The following is a 20,383-nucleotide window of genomic DNA, read 5'->3' as shown; positions in this document are numbered from 1 at the left end:
ATGATTAAGTATACTCAATTACATCCAATTTATATCAAAATAATAATTTAATACCTTAGTTTAAACAATATAACATGTTAGTATATATGTATAATTAATAATATTTATTTCATTTTAATTATTTAATACCAAATCTACCATTTCATAACTTTATATCATATTCATAATCCAAAACATTATAATCATTTATATACAACCAAAATCATTTAACTTAATGTATACACATAATTTTTATGCAATTACCTAGTACATGCCACTTAACAAAGGAAGAAATACATCACCAAAATCATTTTGTTGGAGTCGAGTTTGTTTTGGATGCTAGACTGGATCCGAAACTCTAATGACCTGTGCACGGAAACAACCGTACGCTGAGTATTTCAAACTCAGTGAAATTACTATAAATCAAGACTATTTAACATTAATAAATTACAAACATCAACCATAAATTTATTATTTATTTAAACTAATTATATATATAATTGTATTACTTCATAAATCTTAAATTTATAATTCATTTTTTTTTTCATACCAACTCAATTCATAATTTAGTTCATACATTCTTTCTCATACTTTTCAATAGTACCAAAACAAATAATCTAATTTTCAAAATTTCATTTCAATTATTTACCCTATTAACAAGGCTCGGACTTTGACAGATACGCGGATTCCACCCAAACACACCAGAATATCGAACCCAAACACACCCGGAATATTATAAATCCTCCATAACACACCAGTAAGGCATTAAATGCCTCTTCGGATAAAACGAAGTATATAATAATAGAAACATCTTCTCGGCCGAACTACAATCTCCTCATCACATCACAAATCCAATGGTATGCCATTTGTATCAAATCTAGTCCGACAAGTTAATAGGGTATTATTTTACTTTTCTAATTTCAATTTCATTTACACAAAAATTTTCAATACTCAATCAATTCAAATATCTATTATCTTAATTCATATACAAATTAATTTTCACACATACTTATATTTAAATTTAAATATAATAGTTACCTTATCTTAATTATTCCATATCTATAAATTCAATATACATTTAATAAATAGTTTGAGTTATAGTAATACAAACCCGGAACACGAGTTTACTCCTCAACGATCTTTTTTTTTCCTTTGGATGCCGATGCCTCATTTTCCTTTTTAGCTACGAAAAAATAATAATAACAATTTACATTATTAATTACAGCATTAATTTAATAATTAATTGAATTTTATTCAATTTATTCCTAATTCTCATTTAATCCTAATTAACTCTTTTATTTGTTTAACTTAATTTATACTTTATTTCTACTCAATTTCCTTCCATGTTCACCCTAACAATCTACTATTCATTATAAAACCCTAATTTAAAATTTCTTTCAATTTAATTTCCTAAAACACAAAACTTATAGCTTCTTTTACAATTTAATCCCTTTTTCAATTTCTAACTTAAAATTCATTTAATTAAATCCCTAATTCTTCTTTTTCTTCAACATGAACTTTGTTTAAAAGCTTTTAAACTTCCAAACTATCAAATTAATTTCATCAAAACCTTGTTTTAAGACTTCTAAAACATCAAAATTAAATAGAAAGGACTTAAATGACTTACCAATCAAAGCTTAAAACCTTAAACTCTTAGTTTTTCCTTTTTCTTTTCTTTCCCCTTTTCTTCCTGCTCTGTTTCGAATGTCTCTGTTCTTTCTTTTCTTTGTTTCTTTTTATTTCATTCTCTTATTCTTTTATTTACTTAATTAACATATATTATAATATATTTATTTTAAATATCTATTAAGCATTTAATTATATACACACAAGTGTACACCATCAATACCATATATTTGTCACCATTTATTTTTTTCACACAAGTATTTAATAATTTAATTATTTAATTAACAAATATGTTTTACTTTAATATTAAGTAACTTAATTATTTGATTACAAGTGTACATGTATCTATTTATTACAAATGTACCAATATTTTTATTACAATTATCATTATTCAATTTATTTGTCAAATAAAATCTCATAAATTAATTATTTAATTAATAAATATCTTTAATTTAATATAATAATAATAATAATTTAATATAGAACCATACTAATAATTAATAATAATAAAATCTTAGATTTTTTTTAATGCATATGGCGCCTAATCTTTTGTAAATGGTTTAATTACCATTTTAATCCTTTTATTTTCTATTACTTTAGAATTAAACTTTTACCTCTTATTCAATTTAGTTCTTTTACTAATTTCTCTAAATTAAGCTAAATTCACTTAATTAAAGCCTAATTAGACACGCTACTAAACTCATAAATATTTCTAATAAGTATTTTTGAACTTATTTCACTAATACGGAAGCCCTATAACTCACTTTTCCTGTGCCCGTGAATTTTGGGTCATTACAAACTTCAAAACCCAATATATCAAAACAAGCCTATACATGCCACATAACCAAATCTCAAAGCATTAGTTACCAAAATGATAACCGGATAGTGTGATGACGTCTCCAACAACTTCCAACTCGAGCAATTCACTGAAACTCTAAAGACATAGGAAAAACACACAAAGTAAACTTCAAGAGCTTAGTAAGTCATAAGCAAATAAATAACTCAATATTAATATCAACTTAGTTTAATCAAACTAATTTATACTATCATGATCACATTTATTTTCAAGCTCACAATTTCATATATAACATATACTTCCATGTACAAATTTTACCTTGATCGAATATACATGTATCTATTATCAAAATAACATACCCCTTCAAAGCCATATTATCAATGTATATATAACCGAATATTTAAACTCTTATATACATATCTTCATAAAGCAAACCATAATAACACATATATAAATACATAATATGTGGTCGAATATATATTTTACAATTGCCAAATATGAAAACATATACATTTCATTTACAAAATCACCTATACTTTTCATTTGGCCAATTATAGATTTTCCTATACATATATACTCTCATTTATGTCATGAATACATAAGTAAACCGAATGTATACTTTCACATATGCATACATATAATTCACATTAACATGTAACATTTATATCATTAATTCGAACATTCCACTTGCCATAATTTCATAATTTAGTATGAATACATACCTGAGCCTTTTAAATCGATTTTTCATGCGTCAGAAAATAACATTTGTAACAGCCTAATTTTCAGTGGTGTCGAAACAGTTATTCGAGATCACTAAATTCGACAAATGAGTAGGAAATATTATTAATTTAGTGAGTATAAGTTAAAAGTGAAGTTAGAAAAAATTTTGAAATAGTGAATAGTGTACTAAAAATAAATACTAAAATAATTTGAATCGAAAACGAGGTATCGAGACCTAAAAAATTTAAAATCGAGCCATAAATATTTTTATTTATAGAGTGTTAATAAGTTAGTATTAAAGTTTTGTCAAGAAATTTTAAAGTTCTGATAGTTAATTGAACAAAAAGGACTAAATTGTATCAAATGTAAAATTGTAGGAAATGATTAAATAACTTAAATGATAAAAGAAAGAGGGTTTAAAAGGAAAATAGACCCAAGGTCTATTTGGGCTGGACGGCATGGGCATGAAATCAGCAAGAAAATAAGGAGAATTAAGGGAAAAATTGGAAAATTTGCAAAATTTACTTAATAAAGCTAGGACTAAAGTGGAATTATCTAGATTTCTCTTTATTTTTCTGCATTCTCATCAGAAAAAACGCCATGGAAGAGTTCCCTTAAGATTTTTTTTCATATTTTTACTTCAATTAAGTTCAATTCTTGATTATTTCTTGAAATTTTTGTGTTTTTATGACTTTTACAACTAGGTCCACTTGTTGAATTCATTAGTTTTTGATTCTATGAAAGAAATTGAAAGTTGATATGAATATGTGCTAGAATTATGTGATGATTTAGCATGGAATTAGAGCTTTAAATTGTTTATATACTGATTTTATTGAAAGAATTGAATAGAAAGTGAATGTTTGAGACCTAATTGTAAAAGAGTTTGAAGTTAGAGTTTTATATGGAAATTATGAATTTAAATAGTTATGAAATAACTTATAATGTCTAGGAAAAGTATTAATTGAGAAAATTATCTTAATTGAGGGGTTAATTGAGTAAGGATTGAATTGTGTGAATTGTGAAATTTGGGGCATAATAGATATCAACATTTTGCACTAAAACTGTTTTGGGCAGCAGCAGTAGTTTAACTTTGAAAAATCACCAAAAATTTTATAAATTTAATTAGAGGATGAATAAAATATGAAATTAAAGATTATTGAGTCTAGTTTCTTATAAAAGAAATTATGTAAGCAATGGACTTGTAAATCATGAGAAACAATAACTTTTGTGAGACAAGGTCAGAATGATTTCGGGTTCCCATGTTCTAAATTTAGAAAATCATCAAAAATTGGATAAAAATAATTAGAGGCTTAAATTTATATTTTTATAATCTTGAATGAGTCTATTTTCAATAGAAATAAACGAGGACATTATTAGAATCTTATACGAGAAGATAATTAATTTTAAGTGAAGAAGGGTCGGAACTGTCAGACGGCAGAACAGGGGAGACTTCAATGAATAAACTGTATTAATTGGCCTAGCCAAAAATTATGAAATTCTTATGGTAAGAAGACATATGAGTCTAGTTTCTGGGAAAATTTATGGATATTAATTTTGAGTTCTGTAGCTCAAGATAAAAATAATTTAGTGACTATGACACAGATGGACAGCTTGAATATTCACATAACTAGATAATGAAAATTATGGATAATCTTACCTACAAGTGTGTTGTTTATACTAAGGATGTGGATGGAGAGGAGGAGGTGGAAAAATATACATATATATATGAATGACTCGTGTATAAATTGATCACATGCCCGATTATAATTGATAAGTGTTGGATTAGAAATGATATAATGTTTTATTTGGAATATTTATTATGAAATTATGATTATCGTTATAATACAAAAATTAAACTTGTGAGTTTATATGGCTAAATTTTAGTGATTATTTGTTAATTTTATGAATTTCATGATGTGTTATTTCATATGTATTGATGATAAAATCGTGAATAATATAAAAGCATGAAAATTGAATAAATGATCAAATTGAGCATTGCAGTTCAGTGACAAGATGAATTGAAGGAAAAGACCATGGTTGGACCATGGCAACAAGTGATAAGTGATAGCTTCGGCTACACTTATCTGATCAAGGACAAGTGAAAGTGATAAGTGATAAGTGATAAGTGATAGCTGCGGCTACACTTATCTGATCAATGACAAATGACAACTGAAAAGTGGTAGCTTCGGCTACCTGATCAGTGAAAAGGAGTAGCTTCTGCTACCTGATTAGTGAAAAATGGTAGCTCTGGCTACCTGATCAGTGAATAGTGGTAGCTTCGGCTACAAGTGACAAGTGACAAGTGATTTACGTATAAGACCATATCTGGGATATGGCATCGGTGTGATATATGCTACTGTATAAGACCATATCTGGAATTTGGCATCAGTGAGATATGTGATTCGTGTAAGACCATAGCTGGGCTATGGCATCGATATGTGATATGTGATTACGTGTAAGACCATAGCTGGGGGCATCGATATATGAATATGTGTAAGACCATAGCTGGGCTATGGCATCATTATGTGAAGATGTGTAAGACCATAGTTGAACTATGGCATCGAGAAAACAAAGTACTCAATTCCGTAAGATGTTCACTAATTTGAAGAAGTTTGGTAAGTATTACATGGAATTATGTGACATAAGGATATACGAGTTCATAAGGCATGAGCATAAAACTTGGTTGATGAATGAGTTCATTTGTGAGTAAATATTTCTACGCCTTGAGTGTATTATCTGTATGAATTGGTATTCCAAATGAGTTAATGAGAAAACTTCTAGTATGAAATAATCTGAGTTCGAAATGAAATATCATGAAAACGTACTTGAAATACATTGGTAAGTCTTGTATATGCTATTTAAATTCATAAATGTGGAAAGTAAATGTATGTGGAAAAATGAGATGATGATATCTGTACATGGAATCTATTGATGAATACGTACATCCAAATTTATATGATAGATTTTAGTGAACATTGAAATTGGGCTCAATAAGTGATTTGACAATTTAAATCGTGATTGGTAGGAAGAATTAATGAATTGCATATTTATGAATTGTTACACGTATTTGTCTAAAATACGAGGAAGTGATGGTAATTGATACATGGAAATATGAAACTATGATATATATAAAAACATGAAATATGTTTGATAAATGTTTTCATTCATAATTATGGAATTATGTACCTCATGTGTGCTATTTGCATAAAGATGATATGTCAAATACTTTGGTGAATAAAGCTTAAATATGAAATAGCATGAAATCGAAACAAATTGTTATGAAAATGTATTTAAATTATCTGTAAGTGTTTCGTGCTTCTCGATAATGCCTCGTACTCTATTCCGGCGACGGATACGGGTAGGGAGTGTTACAACATTACATAACATTTTTATCACATATCTTTCAGCCAATTTACCTTCATTTCAAATAAGTAAACCACATTCACATACCTGATCACTTTAGCTCATTTAACACATTTGATTACTTTTACCGTTGTTCAGATAAAATTTGCTAGGCATAAAGCCTAGTATAATACACCGGCACAGAGCCTGCTAGGCAATAAGCCTGATATAATACACCGGCATTGTAATACCCCATACCCGTACCTGAGACTGGGATAGGATACGAGGCATTACCGAGATTTTCAGAATAATTTTAATTAATTTATATTATTTAGTATTCATTTTCATGTTTCATGTAACATTCTTTTCATATATTCAATTTAAAATATCATATAAAATACGATACAATACTTAAATTTTCATATTTACATGCTCATGCAGGATATACGAACCTACCTGACTAAATTGCAGAAATACCAAGATTTAGGGGCATATTGGTAATTTACCATATTCCCAAATTTCACCCAATCTTAAATTGATAATTTCATTCAATTTATTAATTTAGATAATAAAACAATTCATTCCCTTCAATTTAGTCATTTTCGACATTTTTACAAAATTACCCATAAAGTTTTACTTTTATTCAATTTAGTCCTTGAGCCTAAAACATACAAATTAGCCATGCTAGCTGAATATTCATACATATTTTTCCTCCTCCTCTTCTCCATTCCACATCCTTAGTATAAACAACACACTTGTAGGTAACATTATCCATAATTTCACTATCTACTTATGTGAATATTCAAGCTGTCCATCTGTGTCATAGTCACTAAATTATTTTTATCTTGAGCTACAGAACTCCAAATTAAGATCCGCTAATTTTCCCTGAAACTAGACTCATATACCTTCTTATCATAAAATTTCATAATTTTTGGTTGGGCCAATTAATACAGTTTATTCATTAAAGTCTCCCCTATTCTGCTATCTGACAATTCTGACCCTTCTTCACTAAAAATTAATTATCTTCTTGTACAGAATTCGAATGATGTCCTCATTTATTTTTCTTGAAAATAGACTCATTCAGGATTCTAAACATATAAATTTAAGCCCCTAATTATTTTTATCAAATTTTTGATGATTTTCCAAAGTCAGGACAGGGGAACTCGAAATCATTCTGACCTTGTCTCACAAAAGTTATTGTATCTCATGATTTACAATTCCATTGCTTACATAATTTCTTTTATAAGAAACTAGACTCAATAAGCTTTAATTTCATATTTTATTCATCCTATAATTAGATTTATATAATTTTTGGTGATTTTTCAAAGTTAAACTACTGCTGCTGTCTAAAACAGTCTTAGTGCAAAATGTTGATTTCCATTTTGCCCCAAATTTCACAATTCATACAATTCAGTCCTTGCTCAATTAACCCCTCAATTAAGATAATTTTCTCAATTAATACTTTTTCTAGACATTATAAGCTATTTCATAACTATTGAAATTCATAATTTCCATATGGAACTCTAACTTCAAACTCTTTTACAATTAGGTCCCAAACATTCACTTTCTATTCAATTCTTTCAATAAAATCAGCATATAAATAATTTAAAGCTCTAATTCCATGCCAAATCATCATATACTTCCAGCACATATTCATAGGAACTTTCAATTTCTTTCATAGAATCAAAAACTAATGAATTCAACAAGTGGACCTAGTTGTAAAAGTTACAAAAACATAAAAATTTCAAGGAGAAAGCAAGAATTAAACTTACATGAAGCTAGATTATGAAAACCAGCTTGAACCCTCCTCCATGGCTGTTTTTCATCTGATGAATATGAAGAGAAAATGAAGAGAATTCTAGATATTCCAATTTAGTCCCATTTTTATTTAGCCAATTTTGGCAATTTTCCAATTTTGCCCTTATTTCATCCATTTCTTGATTTTTCTCAGCTATTGCCGCCAAAAATATCTCCTTTAGGATTATTTGCACTTTAGGTCCTTCCTCATTTGACAATTGAGCTATTTAATTCTTCTAGCAACTTTTACACCCTTTTCAATTTAGTCCTTTTTATTTAATTAACCACCCAAACGTCAAAATTTTCTGACTAAATTTTAATACTACCTCACCAACACTCCATAAATATTTCTAAAAATATTTATGGCTCGATTTATGAAGTCGAGGTCTCGATACCTCATTCTCGACCCAATTTACCTAATTAATTCTTTTAAATCACCAAATTCACTAATTCAAAAATGCTTTTATATTCGCATTTGACTCATAGGTATTAATTTATTAAATTTTTAACTCTCTCGTCGGATTTGGTGATCTCAAATCTCTATTCCCGATACCACTGAAAATTAGGCTGTTACAGGCACAAAGCCTAATATAATACACCGGCACAAAGCCTGCTAGGCAATAAGCCTGATTTAATACACCGGCACAAAGCTTGCTAGGCAATAAATCCCGAATATCACTGATACAAAGTCGGTCTTACACTGTAACGACCCGAATTTTACTGTTACCGAAAAAGTGTATTTTTGGGTCTCCGTTTCTGAAAAATGGATTCGTAAATATTTATTAAAAATATTTACGAAGTCAATTGAGTGGTTAATTAGAGTTTAATTAAGTAAATTTAGTTTAATTAAGAGTAATTAAGAAAAAAGGACTAAATTGAATAAAGGATGAAAGTTAAATTGTAGATTAAAAGAAAATGAAGAGGACCAAAATGGCAATTATACCATTTGTCCTAAGTGAGGCGGCATAAACATAAAAATCTGAGATTTTTATGTGTTAAAATATATATTATATTATATTATATTATATTATATTATATTATATTATATATTATATAAATAAGTAAAGAAACATAAGAAACAGAATAGAAGAAACGAAACAGAGAAGAAACAGGGGAGAAAGAAAGAAAGAAAAGAAAAAGGGAAAACTAAAGGTTTGAAGCTTTAAGCTTTAATAGGTAAGTCAATCAAGCCCTTTTTACTTAATTTTGATGTTTTAGAAGTTTTAGAACAAAGTTTTGATGAAATTAAGTTGATATTTTGATAGTTATTAGATTTCTAGATATTGTCCATGTTAAATAAAATGATGGAATTGGGGATTTATTTGATAGAAATTTTGATTGGAATTGAATAGAGGATTGAATCGTAAACTAAGCTATAAGTTTTGAGTTTTAGGGATTAAATGGAAATAAATTCGAAATTATGAAAATATGCTGGAATTTTAATAGTTAAGTATGAGTTTGGCCAAAATTTGAATAGAAATAAAGTATGAATTAAGATAGAAAAGTAAGAGAATTAGTTAGGATTAAATTGATATTAAAGAAAATCAACATTTTGCACTAAAACTGTTTTAGACAGCAGCAGTAGTCTAAGTTTGAAAAATCACCAAAAATTGTAGAAATTAAATTAGAGGATGAATAAAATATAGAATTAAAGATTATTGAGTCTAGTTTCTTATAGAAGAAACTATATAAGCAATTGAATTGTAAATTATGAGATATAATGAATTTTGTGAGACAAGGTCAGAATGAATTCGGGTTCCCCTGTTCTGACTTTGGAAATCACCAAAAATTGAATAAAAATAATTAGAGGCTTAAAGTTATATGTTTAGAATTCCTAATGAGTCTATTTTCATTAGAAATCAATGAGAATGTTATCCGAGTTCTGTACTGTGAGATAATTAATTTTTAGTGAAGAAGGGACGAAACTGTCAGACAGCAGAATAGGGGTGAATTTAAAGAATAAACTGTACTTAATGGCTAAACCAAAAATTCTGAAAATTTTATTATAAGAATATTTGTGAGTCTAGTTTCAGGAAAAATTAGCGGATCTTAATTTAGAATTCTATAACTCAATATATGAATTAGTAATGTATTAATGATTATGAATTGTATTAATTTCAGTAGTCAATGTGGTACCGTAAATCTCGGCTAAGAAAGGACAAGACAAAGTCAACGGAGTTAGCTCGAAAATTACGGTTTGTATTTCTATAATCCGAACCTAATACTTAATTGTTGAATTTATTTCTTAATATGTATATTAAGTGTTTTAAAGTAAGAATTATTGTGTTTTGCAAATGAAATGGATTGATATAGTATGTGATGAATTTATTGAATTTATATTGATTGAATTGGCGATATATATATAGATATATATATTGAATATTGAATATATATTGATTATTTGAATTGAATTGAAATATAAATTGTTTGAAAATTTTAAATATGAGATTTGCGATATTTGGATATTTGTTATTGAAAAGTGAATTGAATTGTATTGAATTATGAATTTATGTGATTAATTAAAATGTGTATTGATTAAAAAATTGAAAGTGAATTGAATACCCTATTAACGATGATCGGGCTGAGTCGGATATAGTTGGCATGCCATAGGATTGGAAGTGTTCAGAGATTCTTCGACCTCGAGTCGATGAGACACTGGTGTCACTATATTTCTTCGGATAGATTCGATGAGGTCTGGGTACCAACTTTACTTGGCTAGGCCGATGAGACCTTGGGTGTCAAATATTGCTTCGAACTATCCGATGAGGCCTTTGGGTGCCATATTGGTGTGTTTGGTTGGATCCGTATCCGCCAAGGTCCGAGTCTTGTTAATAGGGTAAATAAGTGAAAAGATAAGTCGAGTGAATTTGATTGATTGAGCTATTGGAATGAAATGAGAAATTGAATTGAGAATTGAAATTGAGATATGAGATTGAAAACATGAACCAAAAGGTTCATGAAATGAGTGAAGTTCAAATGGATGATGATTGATGTTAGAATGAATTAAGATGGTATATTGTTAAGAAATAAAGTGTGAAAACAAGTGAATTGTGAATATATTGTATAGAATTTATACGGTAAGTAAATGAAAAGAATTGAACAAATATGTTATTGTGTTTGTTATATGACTTGTATAGAATTTATATGGTAAGTAATTGAAATTTTATCTATAAAACAAATAAATGAATACTTATAATTGTTATTGTGATTTTAAGTTTAATTGTTATATTATTAAGTGTTCGGATTATGGAAATACCATTGAGTATACCATACTCAGCAGACGGTTTGTTTCGCATGCAGTTTAGTAAAGATAGAACGTTGAATCAAGATCCCATTCGATCCCGAATTCATTAAGGTAAAGTGTGTTAATTATTGGTAATGGCATGTACCTAGGATGTTTTATGAGAGTCATTTAGGTTGTAGATGTACTCATGAAATGAGTAAATTATGGTTGGCAACGGTATGTAGTATGAATTTTGAAATTTACTAAAAATTCGTAGTGATTCTAAATTAGTCCCGAATTGAATTTACTGTTCATATTGGACCGCGAGGGCCCATTAAAGGGACGACATCTTAAAACTAGGATGTGTGTAAATATTTATTTTAATTAATGACCAAAATTAGACTGTACTGACTGGTAATGTCTCGTAACCCTGTTTCGATGACGATATAGGGTTAGGGGGCGTTACATTTAGTGGTATCAGAGCTATTCAGGTTTAGCCGATTCTCGGACTAAATCGAACTCGGAATTGAGTCTAGGGGTACATGCCATAATTGAGTCGAAATTGAGTCGGGATCGAATGCTGATATATTTGTTTGGTACTGTTTTATAGTGAAAATGTTAGACAAAAATATCGATGGTATTGATTATGAAATGTGTACTAGAGACGAATAGTCTCGTGAATTAGATGAAAACCGAATCAACAACACCGGTATAAACTCAATGGGTAATCAATTCTTGAATGATGGTGATGAAATAATAGAAAAAATGATACATAATTATTTAGAATTATAACGATGTTTTTCAAATGAATAGAAGAAATTGTATTTGTTATGATATCTACCCTCCTGCTTTCTCAATCGGTTCTCAAGTGCTTCAAGGTATAGAGCTTGTCCGAACGGGTAAGTTATCTGCTGTTAATGATCCGGACATGTATATATATGGTGTGGATGAATTGAGAATTACAGTTGAGAATGATCTTGAAAGAAACTGAAACTGGTTAGAGAATATTATCGGGATTGTAAATGAATTGTTCGATCACCGATTAAATGTTAGAAGGGTATGATATTTCGTTAAAAGATTCAGCTTACGGTGGTAGAAAACATTGATTATGTTGTGATTAAGAAAGGGTTATTTGAAAGTTTTCGAGATGAGTTCGAAAGAAATATATATATATCGATCGAGATTTCTTGATCGAAACGCATGAAATTCTTGAAGCTTAAACAGGATCATATAACGCAATCGTGTATGAAGGAATTTGTTTGATTAAATAAATATATCGAGGGTATATTCGATAGAAAGCGTATGATACAAATGGTTTGAAGATGGTTTAAATGAAGACAGAAGCTGAAGAATATAGAATAAGGAATGGAATATGTGTTAGACATGATTCTCCTGATTATTATCTTAATGATTGCTTGAAAAAAAAAAAACAAAACATTGTTCAGAGTTCAAGACCGAGTAATGTAGCTAACAGAGGTAGGTTACCCTGTAATCTCAAAAATACGAGTGAAAGCCGAAGTGTGACAAATGACTTCACTGTAAAATCTGGAGAATGAACATCAGCCAGGGTATATGTTAATTATATATGAGAAGATTTATCTCTACCGGATGTCATTACAGGAACTTTCTTCTTTATCGACACTAATATGATTATTTTAAATTGATCCTGGTTTGACTATTCCTATGATTACATAAGTTCAAGATCTATTAAAGATTTGCTGTTGGGTTTGCTGAAATTTTTGGGTTGAAGCATTAAATTTTTCGATTAGTATTTATGGGTGATAAGATCTGCAGAACTATTTGATAATGATACTACTGTTTTCTGAACGATTTGATGTTCTTACTGTTTGATATAATCTCAATAATGGAATGGTTAATTCTGCATGATATGGTGGTAAATTATAAGCAGAAGTATAATATGTTGCAAGATCAAGATGATGAAATGTTTTGTTGAATCGAGAAGATTGAGCTAATTGTCTATTGTGATATTGAACATGCCAACATAGATATATGCTTGGAAAGGGGTCATGGTATTTACCTTGTTTATGTATTGAATATTAAAATATTTAAGTTAAGGTTTAAATCAGTGGCAATAGTGCAAGAGAATTCTAATGTGTTTCCAGAAGAGTTACCCGAACTACTGTTGATTGAAGAAGTTGAATGTGCTATAGATTTTGTAACTGAAATGATAGTGAAAAATATATTTGAAATCAGAGGTTTTCTAAAACTAGTCGGTTATTATAGAAAGATGTGAAATTGGAATGATCTGATAGACGTTAGCAAGGTTCTGATTAGTTGAAAGCTCGATTAATCAAGCACTAGTTCGTTCGATCGAAATCCGATAAAGAAACTTGTGGTTTCTGAGGATAGCAGTGTTTTGATGTAAAAAAAAAAAAAGTGAAGTAATGGTTTATGTTACGAAATGTTAGAATCATATGGGAAGAATTATTTGATACCGATTCGGAAGTGGTAGTTATTGTTCTTGCATTAAAATATCAAGATATGATAATTAATTATCATCCAAAAGACAATGAATGTATGTATATTCAAGTTGAAAGCTTTGTTTTGTGTTATGAGCTATGAACATCGATTGTTATCATTTGAAGATGGTTCAATTTTGGTAGAGATAAAAAAATTAAACCGACTTCTTTACAAACAGATCTGCGAAACTCGAAATGTGGTAATGAGTTATCGATTAAATGGATATAGTATCTGATTTACGATTAAACATTTCAGATTGGATATGATGGTTGTTTGCTATTTAGAAATAAAAGTGAACAGAGAGATTCGAACTTATACAGAGAATTTGCATGAAATTATAGTAGTACTATGTCTATGCATTTTGGAAGAATAAGATGTACAATGATTTGAGGAAGATGTGTTGAAGATCGGGAAAGAAAAGTAGTACTTTGAAATTGTATATAAATGTTTATATCGATATGAGATATCTTGAGCTATTATGACTAGAAAGGATATCGAATGGAAGTGGGATATAATTTCTATGGGTTTGAATTGGAATTATCTCGATCTTTGAAAAGAAAGACGGTATTTGAGTAATCATCGAAGGTATGGTGAAGCTTGTATATTCTATTCTAGTATGAATAAGTTTCTTACTCAATAATTGTTTGAAATCTAGGTTTCGAGATTATCGATTACATGGTATGGTGGTTTCTATTATTTCGATTGAGATACGTGGTTTATACTCGATTATAGAACAAGTACAAGAAGTTCGGGTGCGTAATAATAGTTTTCAACATCGTATGAAGTTCGAATAATGATTGATGTAAAGCGCATGGGATTTGATTAAATACATGAGAAAAGAATATGCGAGTTGTTTAATTCGTGAAATTGAAGAAAAGTGGAAGTGATTCGAGATAGATTGAAAGTAATTTTGACAGATAAGAATCATATGTGGACTTGAAACATTGGGATATTGAGTATTTAATTAGTGATATGATATTTCTTAAAGATCCATCTTGGAAGAAAATTTTAAAGATCAAAGTTGAAAAGAAATTGAGTTCTTGTTCTATTGGGCTATGTGAAGTTGTAGAAAAGTCAAATTGGTAAAATATTGCTTGGTTTTGCTTCTAAAGTTACAGAAAGTTTATGATAATTTTTCATGATTTGAAGCTCAGAAGATTATAGAGATCAAATCTCTTGCATGTTATATCGACAAAGGATATGGAGATTTGATGTAATCTATAGTATGAAAAAGAGCCGGTTGAGATACTAGCCCGAGCGGTAATATCATAATATTGAAGAAGCAATATGGGAACCTAGAGGAACAGCGAGATCTTTGTACTTACACCCCCACCTCTCTCAGGTAAATTTCGAGGACGAAATTATAAAAGGGGGGGAGAATTGTAACGACCCGAATTTTATTGTTACCGAAAAGTGTATTTTCGGGTCTCCGTTTCTGAAAAACGGATTCGTAAATATTTATTAAAAATATTTACGAAGTCAATTGAGTGGTTAATTAGAGTTTAATTAAGTAAATTTAGTTTAATTAAGAGTAATTAAGAAAAAGGACTAAATTGAATAAAGGATGAAAGTTAAATTGTAGATTAAAAGAAAATGAAGAGGACCAAAATGGCAATTATACCATTTGTCCTAAGTGAGGTGACATAAACATAAAAATCGAGATTTTATGTGTTAAAATATATATTATATTATATTATATTATATTATATTATATTATATTATATATTATATAAATAAGTAAAGAAACATAAGAAACAGAATAGAAGAAACGAAACAGAGAAGAAACAGGGAGAAAGAAAGAAAGAAAAGAAAAGGAAAACTAAAGGTTTGAAGCTTTAAGCTTTAATAGGTAAGTCAATCAAGCCCTTTTACTTAATTTTGATGTTTTAGAAGTTTTAGAACAAAGTTTTGATGAAATTAAGTTGATATTTTGATAGTTATTAGATTTCTAGATATTGTCCATGTTAAATAAAATGATGGAATTGGGGATTTATTTGATAGAAATTTTGATTGGAATTGAATAGAGGATTGAATCGTAAACTAAGCTATAAGTTTTGAGTTTTAGGGATTAAATGGAAATAAATTCAAAATTATGAAAATATGCTGGAATTTTAATAGTTAAGTATGAGTTTGGCCAAAATTTGAATAGAAATAAAGTATGAATTAAGATAGAAAAGTAAGAGAATTAGTTAGGATTAAATTGATATTAAAGAAAATCAACATTTTGCACTAAAACTGTTTTAGACAGCAGCAGTAGTCTAAGTTTGAAAAATCACCAAAAATTGTATAAATTGAATTAGAGGATGAATAAAATATAGAATTAAAGATTATTGAGTCTAGTTTCTTATAGAAGAAACTATATAAGCAATTGAATTGTAAATTATGAGATATAATGAATTTTGTGAGACAAGGTCAGAATGAATTCGGGTTCCCCTATTCTGACTTTGGAAAATCACCAAAAATTGAATAAAAATAATTAGAGGCTTAAAGTTATATGTTTAGAATCCCTAATGAGTCTATTTTCATTAGAAATCAATGAGAATGTTATCCGAGTTCTGTACTGTGAGATAATTAATTTTTAGTGAAGAAGGGACGAAACTGTCAGACAGCAGAATAGGGGTGAATTTAAAGAATAAACTGTACTTAATGGCTAAACCAAAATTCTGAAAATTTTATTGTAAGAAGATTTGTGAGTCTAGTTTCAGGAAAAATTAGCGGATCTTAATTTAGAATTCTATAACTCAATATATGAATTAGTAATGTATTAATGATTATGAATTGTATTAATTTCGTAGTCAATGTGGTACCGTAAATCTCGGCTAAGAAAGGACAAGACAAAGTCAACGGAGTTAGCTCGAAAATTACGGTTTGTATTTCTGTAATCCGAACCTAATACTTAATTGTTGAATTTATTTCTTAATATGTATATTAAGTGTTTTGAAGTAAGAATTATTGTGTTTTGCAAATGAAATGGATTGATATAGTATGTGATGAATTTATTGAATTTATATTGATTGAATTGGCGATATATATATAGATATATATATTGAATATTGAATATATATTGATTATTTGAATTGAATTGAAATATAAATTGTTTGAAAATTTTAAATATGAGATTTGCGATATTTGGATATTTGTTATTGAAAAGTGAATTGAATTGTATTGAATTATGAATTTATGTGATTAATTAAAATGTGTATTGATTAAAAAAATTGAAAGTGAATTGAATACCCTATTAACAGTATCGGGCTGAGTCGGATATAGTTGGCATGCCATAGGATTGGAAGTGTTCAGAGATTCTTCGACCTCGAGTCGATGAGACACTGGGTGTCACTATATTTCTTCGGATAGATTCGATGAGGTACTGGGTACCAACTTTACTTCGGCTAGGCCGATGAGACACTGGGTGTCAAATATTGCTTCGAACTATCCGATGAGGCACTGGGTGCCATATTGGTGTGTTTGGTTGGATCCGTATCCGCCAAGGTCCGAGTCTTGTTAATAGGGGTAAATAAGTGAAAAGATAAGTCGAGTGAATTTGATTGATTGAGCTATTGGAATGAAATGAGAAATTGAATTGAGAATTGAAATTGAGATATGAGATTGAAAACATGAACCAAAAGGTTCATGAAATGAGTGAAGTTCAAATGGATGATGATTGATGTTAGAATGAATTAAGATGGTATATTGTTAAGAAATAAAGTGTGAAAACAAGTGAATTGTGAATATATTGTATAGAATTTATACGGTAAGTAAATGAAAAGAATTGAACAAATATGTTATTGTGTTTGTTATATGACTTGTATAGAATTTATATGGTAAGTAATTGAAATTTTATCTATAAAACAAATAAATGAATACTTATAATTGTTATTGTGATTTTAAGTTTAATTGTTATATTATTAAGTGTTCGGATTATGGAAATACCACTGAGTATACCATACTCAGCGTACGGTTTGTTTCCGTGCGCAGGTTTAGTAAAGATAGAACGTTGAATCAGCATCCCAGTTTGATCCCGAATTCATTAAGGTAAAGTGTATTAATTATTGGTAATGGCATGTACCTAGGATGTTTTATGAGAGTCATTTAGGTTGTAGATGTACTCATGAAATGAGTAAATTATGGTTGGCAACGGTATGTAGTATGAATTTTGAAATTTATTAAAAATTCGTAGTGATTCTAAATTAGTCCCGAATTGAATTTACTGTTCATATTGGACCGCGAGGGCCCATTAAAGGGACGACATCTTAAAACTAGGATGTGTGTAAATATTTATTTTAATTAATGACCGAAATTGGACTGTGCTGACTGGTAATGTCTCGTAACCCTGTTCCGATGACGATATAGGGTTAGGGGGCGTTACATACACATAATTCATATTTCGGAAATCCTAATTATTTCTTAATGTTCATATTAAGCTTTTCAAACATCATATCTCAATTGAATCGAACTTGTTCCCAAATCTCATAAACATTTATACATTCGGTTATAACTAATAAAAATTCACACAATTAAATTCAGCATATAAAGATCATATACATTCAAAATTTAAAATGTTTATTGCTTATAGACTTACCTCGGACAACGGTAATCGAAACGAGACGAATAATCGACCACTTTGATTTTCCCCCCGATCCAAATCTGAATTCCACTTTTGCCAATCTAATTAATATCAAAATTAACTCACTTATTCAACATTTCATTAAATTTTATCTAAGGACACATAATCTGGGCATTTTTCATTTTATCCCCTAACATTTCACATTTTCACAATTTAGTCCCTATTTCAAAATAACACAAATTACTCAAAATTTCATCAAACCCATGTTAGGCCGAATTTATCTTAGGTTTCTAGCAACCCATTTCTTTTATTTATTTCACGTTTTGACCCCTCAATTTACAAATTTCTAAATTTAGTCCTTAACACACATTTTTATCAAAAATCACTTAATTAAACATGAAAATCAAACATCAAAGATTTATTATTCATCATCAAACAACAATTTCATCACATAATAAACAATGGAAAATTTCAAATTCTTCATTAAATCCAAAAATTAAGGCATGGGTTTACTAGTACTCGAAGCAACGATCTCAAAAACGTAAAAATTATCAAAAACCGAGTAAAACACATACCCGAATTAAGCTTCCAAAGGTGCCGAATATTCAAAGCTTCCAAACACGTCTTTTTCTTTTCACATTCAGCTATGGAGAAAGATGATAGCATAAAAAGACAAAAAAACATGGCTTTTGATTTATTTAATTAAACTTTTTTTTGACATATTACCATTTTACCATTAAAATAAATTCATATTTACACAAATGCCAAACCAAATATCATCCACTATCTTATAAGTGGGCTATTTATCATTTAAGGCCATCGTATTAAAAAGCCAAGACCAATTGACACCTTTAACTAATAGCATGCAACTTTTACGTTTTACGCGATTTAGTCCTTTTTATTAAATCAAGCACACAAGATAAAATTGTAACACCTAATATTCAATGGTATCGGGAATATAGATTTGATATCACTAAATTCGATGGGTGAGTTCAAAATTTAATAAATTAATACCTATGAGTCAAATGTGAATATAAAAGCATTTTTGAATTAGTGAATTTGGTGATTTAAAAGAATTAATTAGGTAAATTAGGTCGAGAATGAGCTATGGAGACCTCGACTTCATAAATCGAGCCATAAATAATTTTAGAAATATTTATGGAGTGTTGCTGGGGTAGTATTAAAATTTAGTCAGAAAATTTTGACGTTTGGATGGTTAGTTAAATAAAAAGGACTAAATTGAAAAGGGTGTAAAAGTTGCTAAAAGGATTAAATAGCTCAATTGTCAAATGAGGAAGGGCCTAAAGTACAAATACGCCCAAAGGAGATATTTTGGGCGGCAATAGCTGAGAGAAATCAGGAAATGGGTGAAATAAGGGCAAAATTGGAAAATTGACAAAATTGGCTAAATAAAAATGGGACTAAATTGGAATATCTAGAATTATTTTCATTTCTCTTCATATTTCATCAGCTGAAAAACAGCCATGGAGGAGGGTTCAAGCTGGTTTTCATACTCTAGCTTCATGTAAGTTTAATTCTTGCTTTTTCCTTGAAATTTTTATATTTTTGGACTTTTACAATTGGGTCCAACTTACTATTTCATTAGTTTTTGATTCCATGTCTAATTTGTGAAGTTGTTATGGATGAGTGCTGGAAGTATATGATGATTTGGCATGGAATTAGAGCTTTAAATTGTTTATATTTTGATTTTATTGAAAGAATTGAATAGAAAGTGAATGTTTGGGACCTAATTGTAAAAGAGTTTGAAGTTAGAGTTTTATGTGGAAGTTCTGAATTTCAATAGTTATGAAATAACTTATAATGTCTATAAAAAGTATTAATTGAGAAAATTATC

At 29.0% G+C, this 20,383-nt stretch overlaps 1 protein-coding gene across 2 annotated transcripts; it reads right to left on the bottom strand.

Annotated features, from left to right (window-relative positions):
- Positions 1-140: 140 nt before the first annotated feature.
- Positions 141-19,196, bottom strand: LOC128293252 (uncharacterized). 2 transcript variants are annotated; one of them, XM_053028999.1, is made up of 5 exons: positions 19,104-19,196; positions 18,544-18,629; positions 2,473-2,539; positions 1,091-1,162; positions 141-345 (listed from the first exon to the last, which is right to left on the bottom strand). In XM_053028999.1, the coding sequence occupies exons 1-4, from the start codon at positions 19,192-19,194 to the stop codon at positions 1,104-1,106; spliced, it is 303 nt and encodes a 100-aa protein (XP_052884959.1). In that variant the 5' UTR covers positions 19,195-19,196; the 3' UTR covers positions 141-345; positions 1,091-1,103. The 2 variants fall into 2 exon arrangements, 1 of the variants encoding a protein (XP_052884959.1); XR_008283402.1 differs by lacking the exons at positions 2,473-2,539; positions 18,544-18,629; positions 19,104-19,196 and adding an exon at positions 1,607-1,740.
- Between the last annotated feature and the right edge of the window lie 1,187 nt (positions 19,197-20,383).

Source organism: Gossypium arboreum, chromosome 5 (assembly GCF_025698485.1).
Source record: "Gossypium arboreum isolate Shixiya-1 chromosome 5, ASM2569848v2, whole genome shotgun sequence".
Lineage (NCBI taxonomy): Eukaryota > Viridiplantae > Streptophyta > Magnoliopsida > Malvales > Malvaceae > Gossypium > Gossypium arboreum.
The sequence above is the reverse complement of the archived record's forward strand: the minus strand, read 5'-3'. Positions and strand labels throughout refer to the sequence as shown.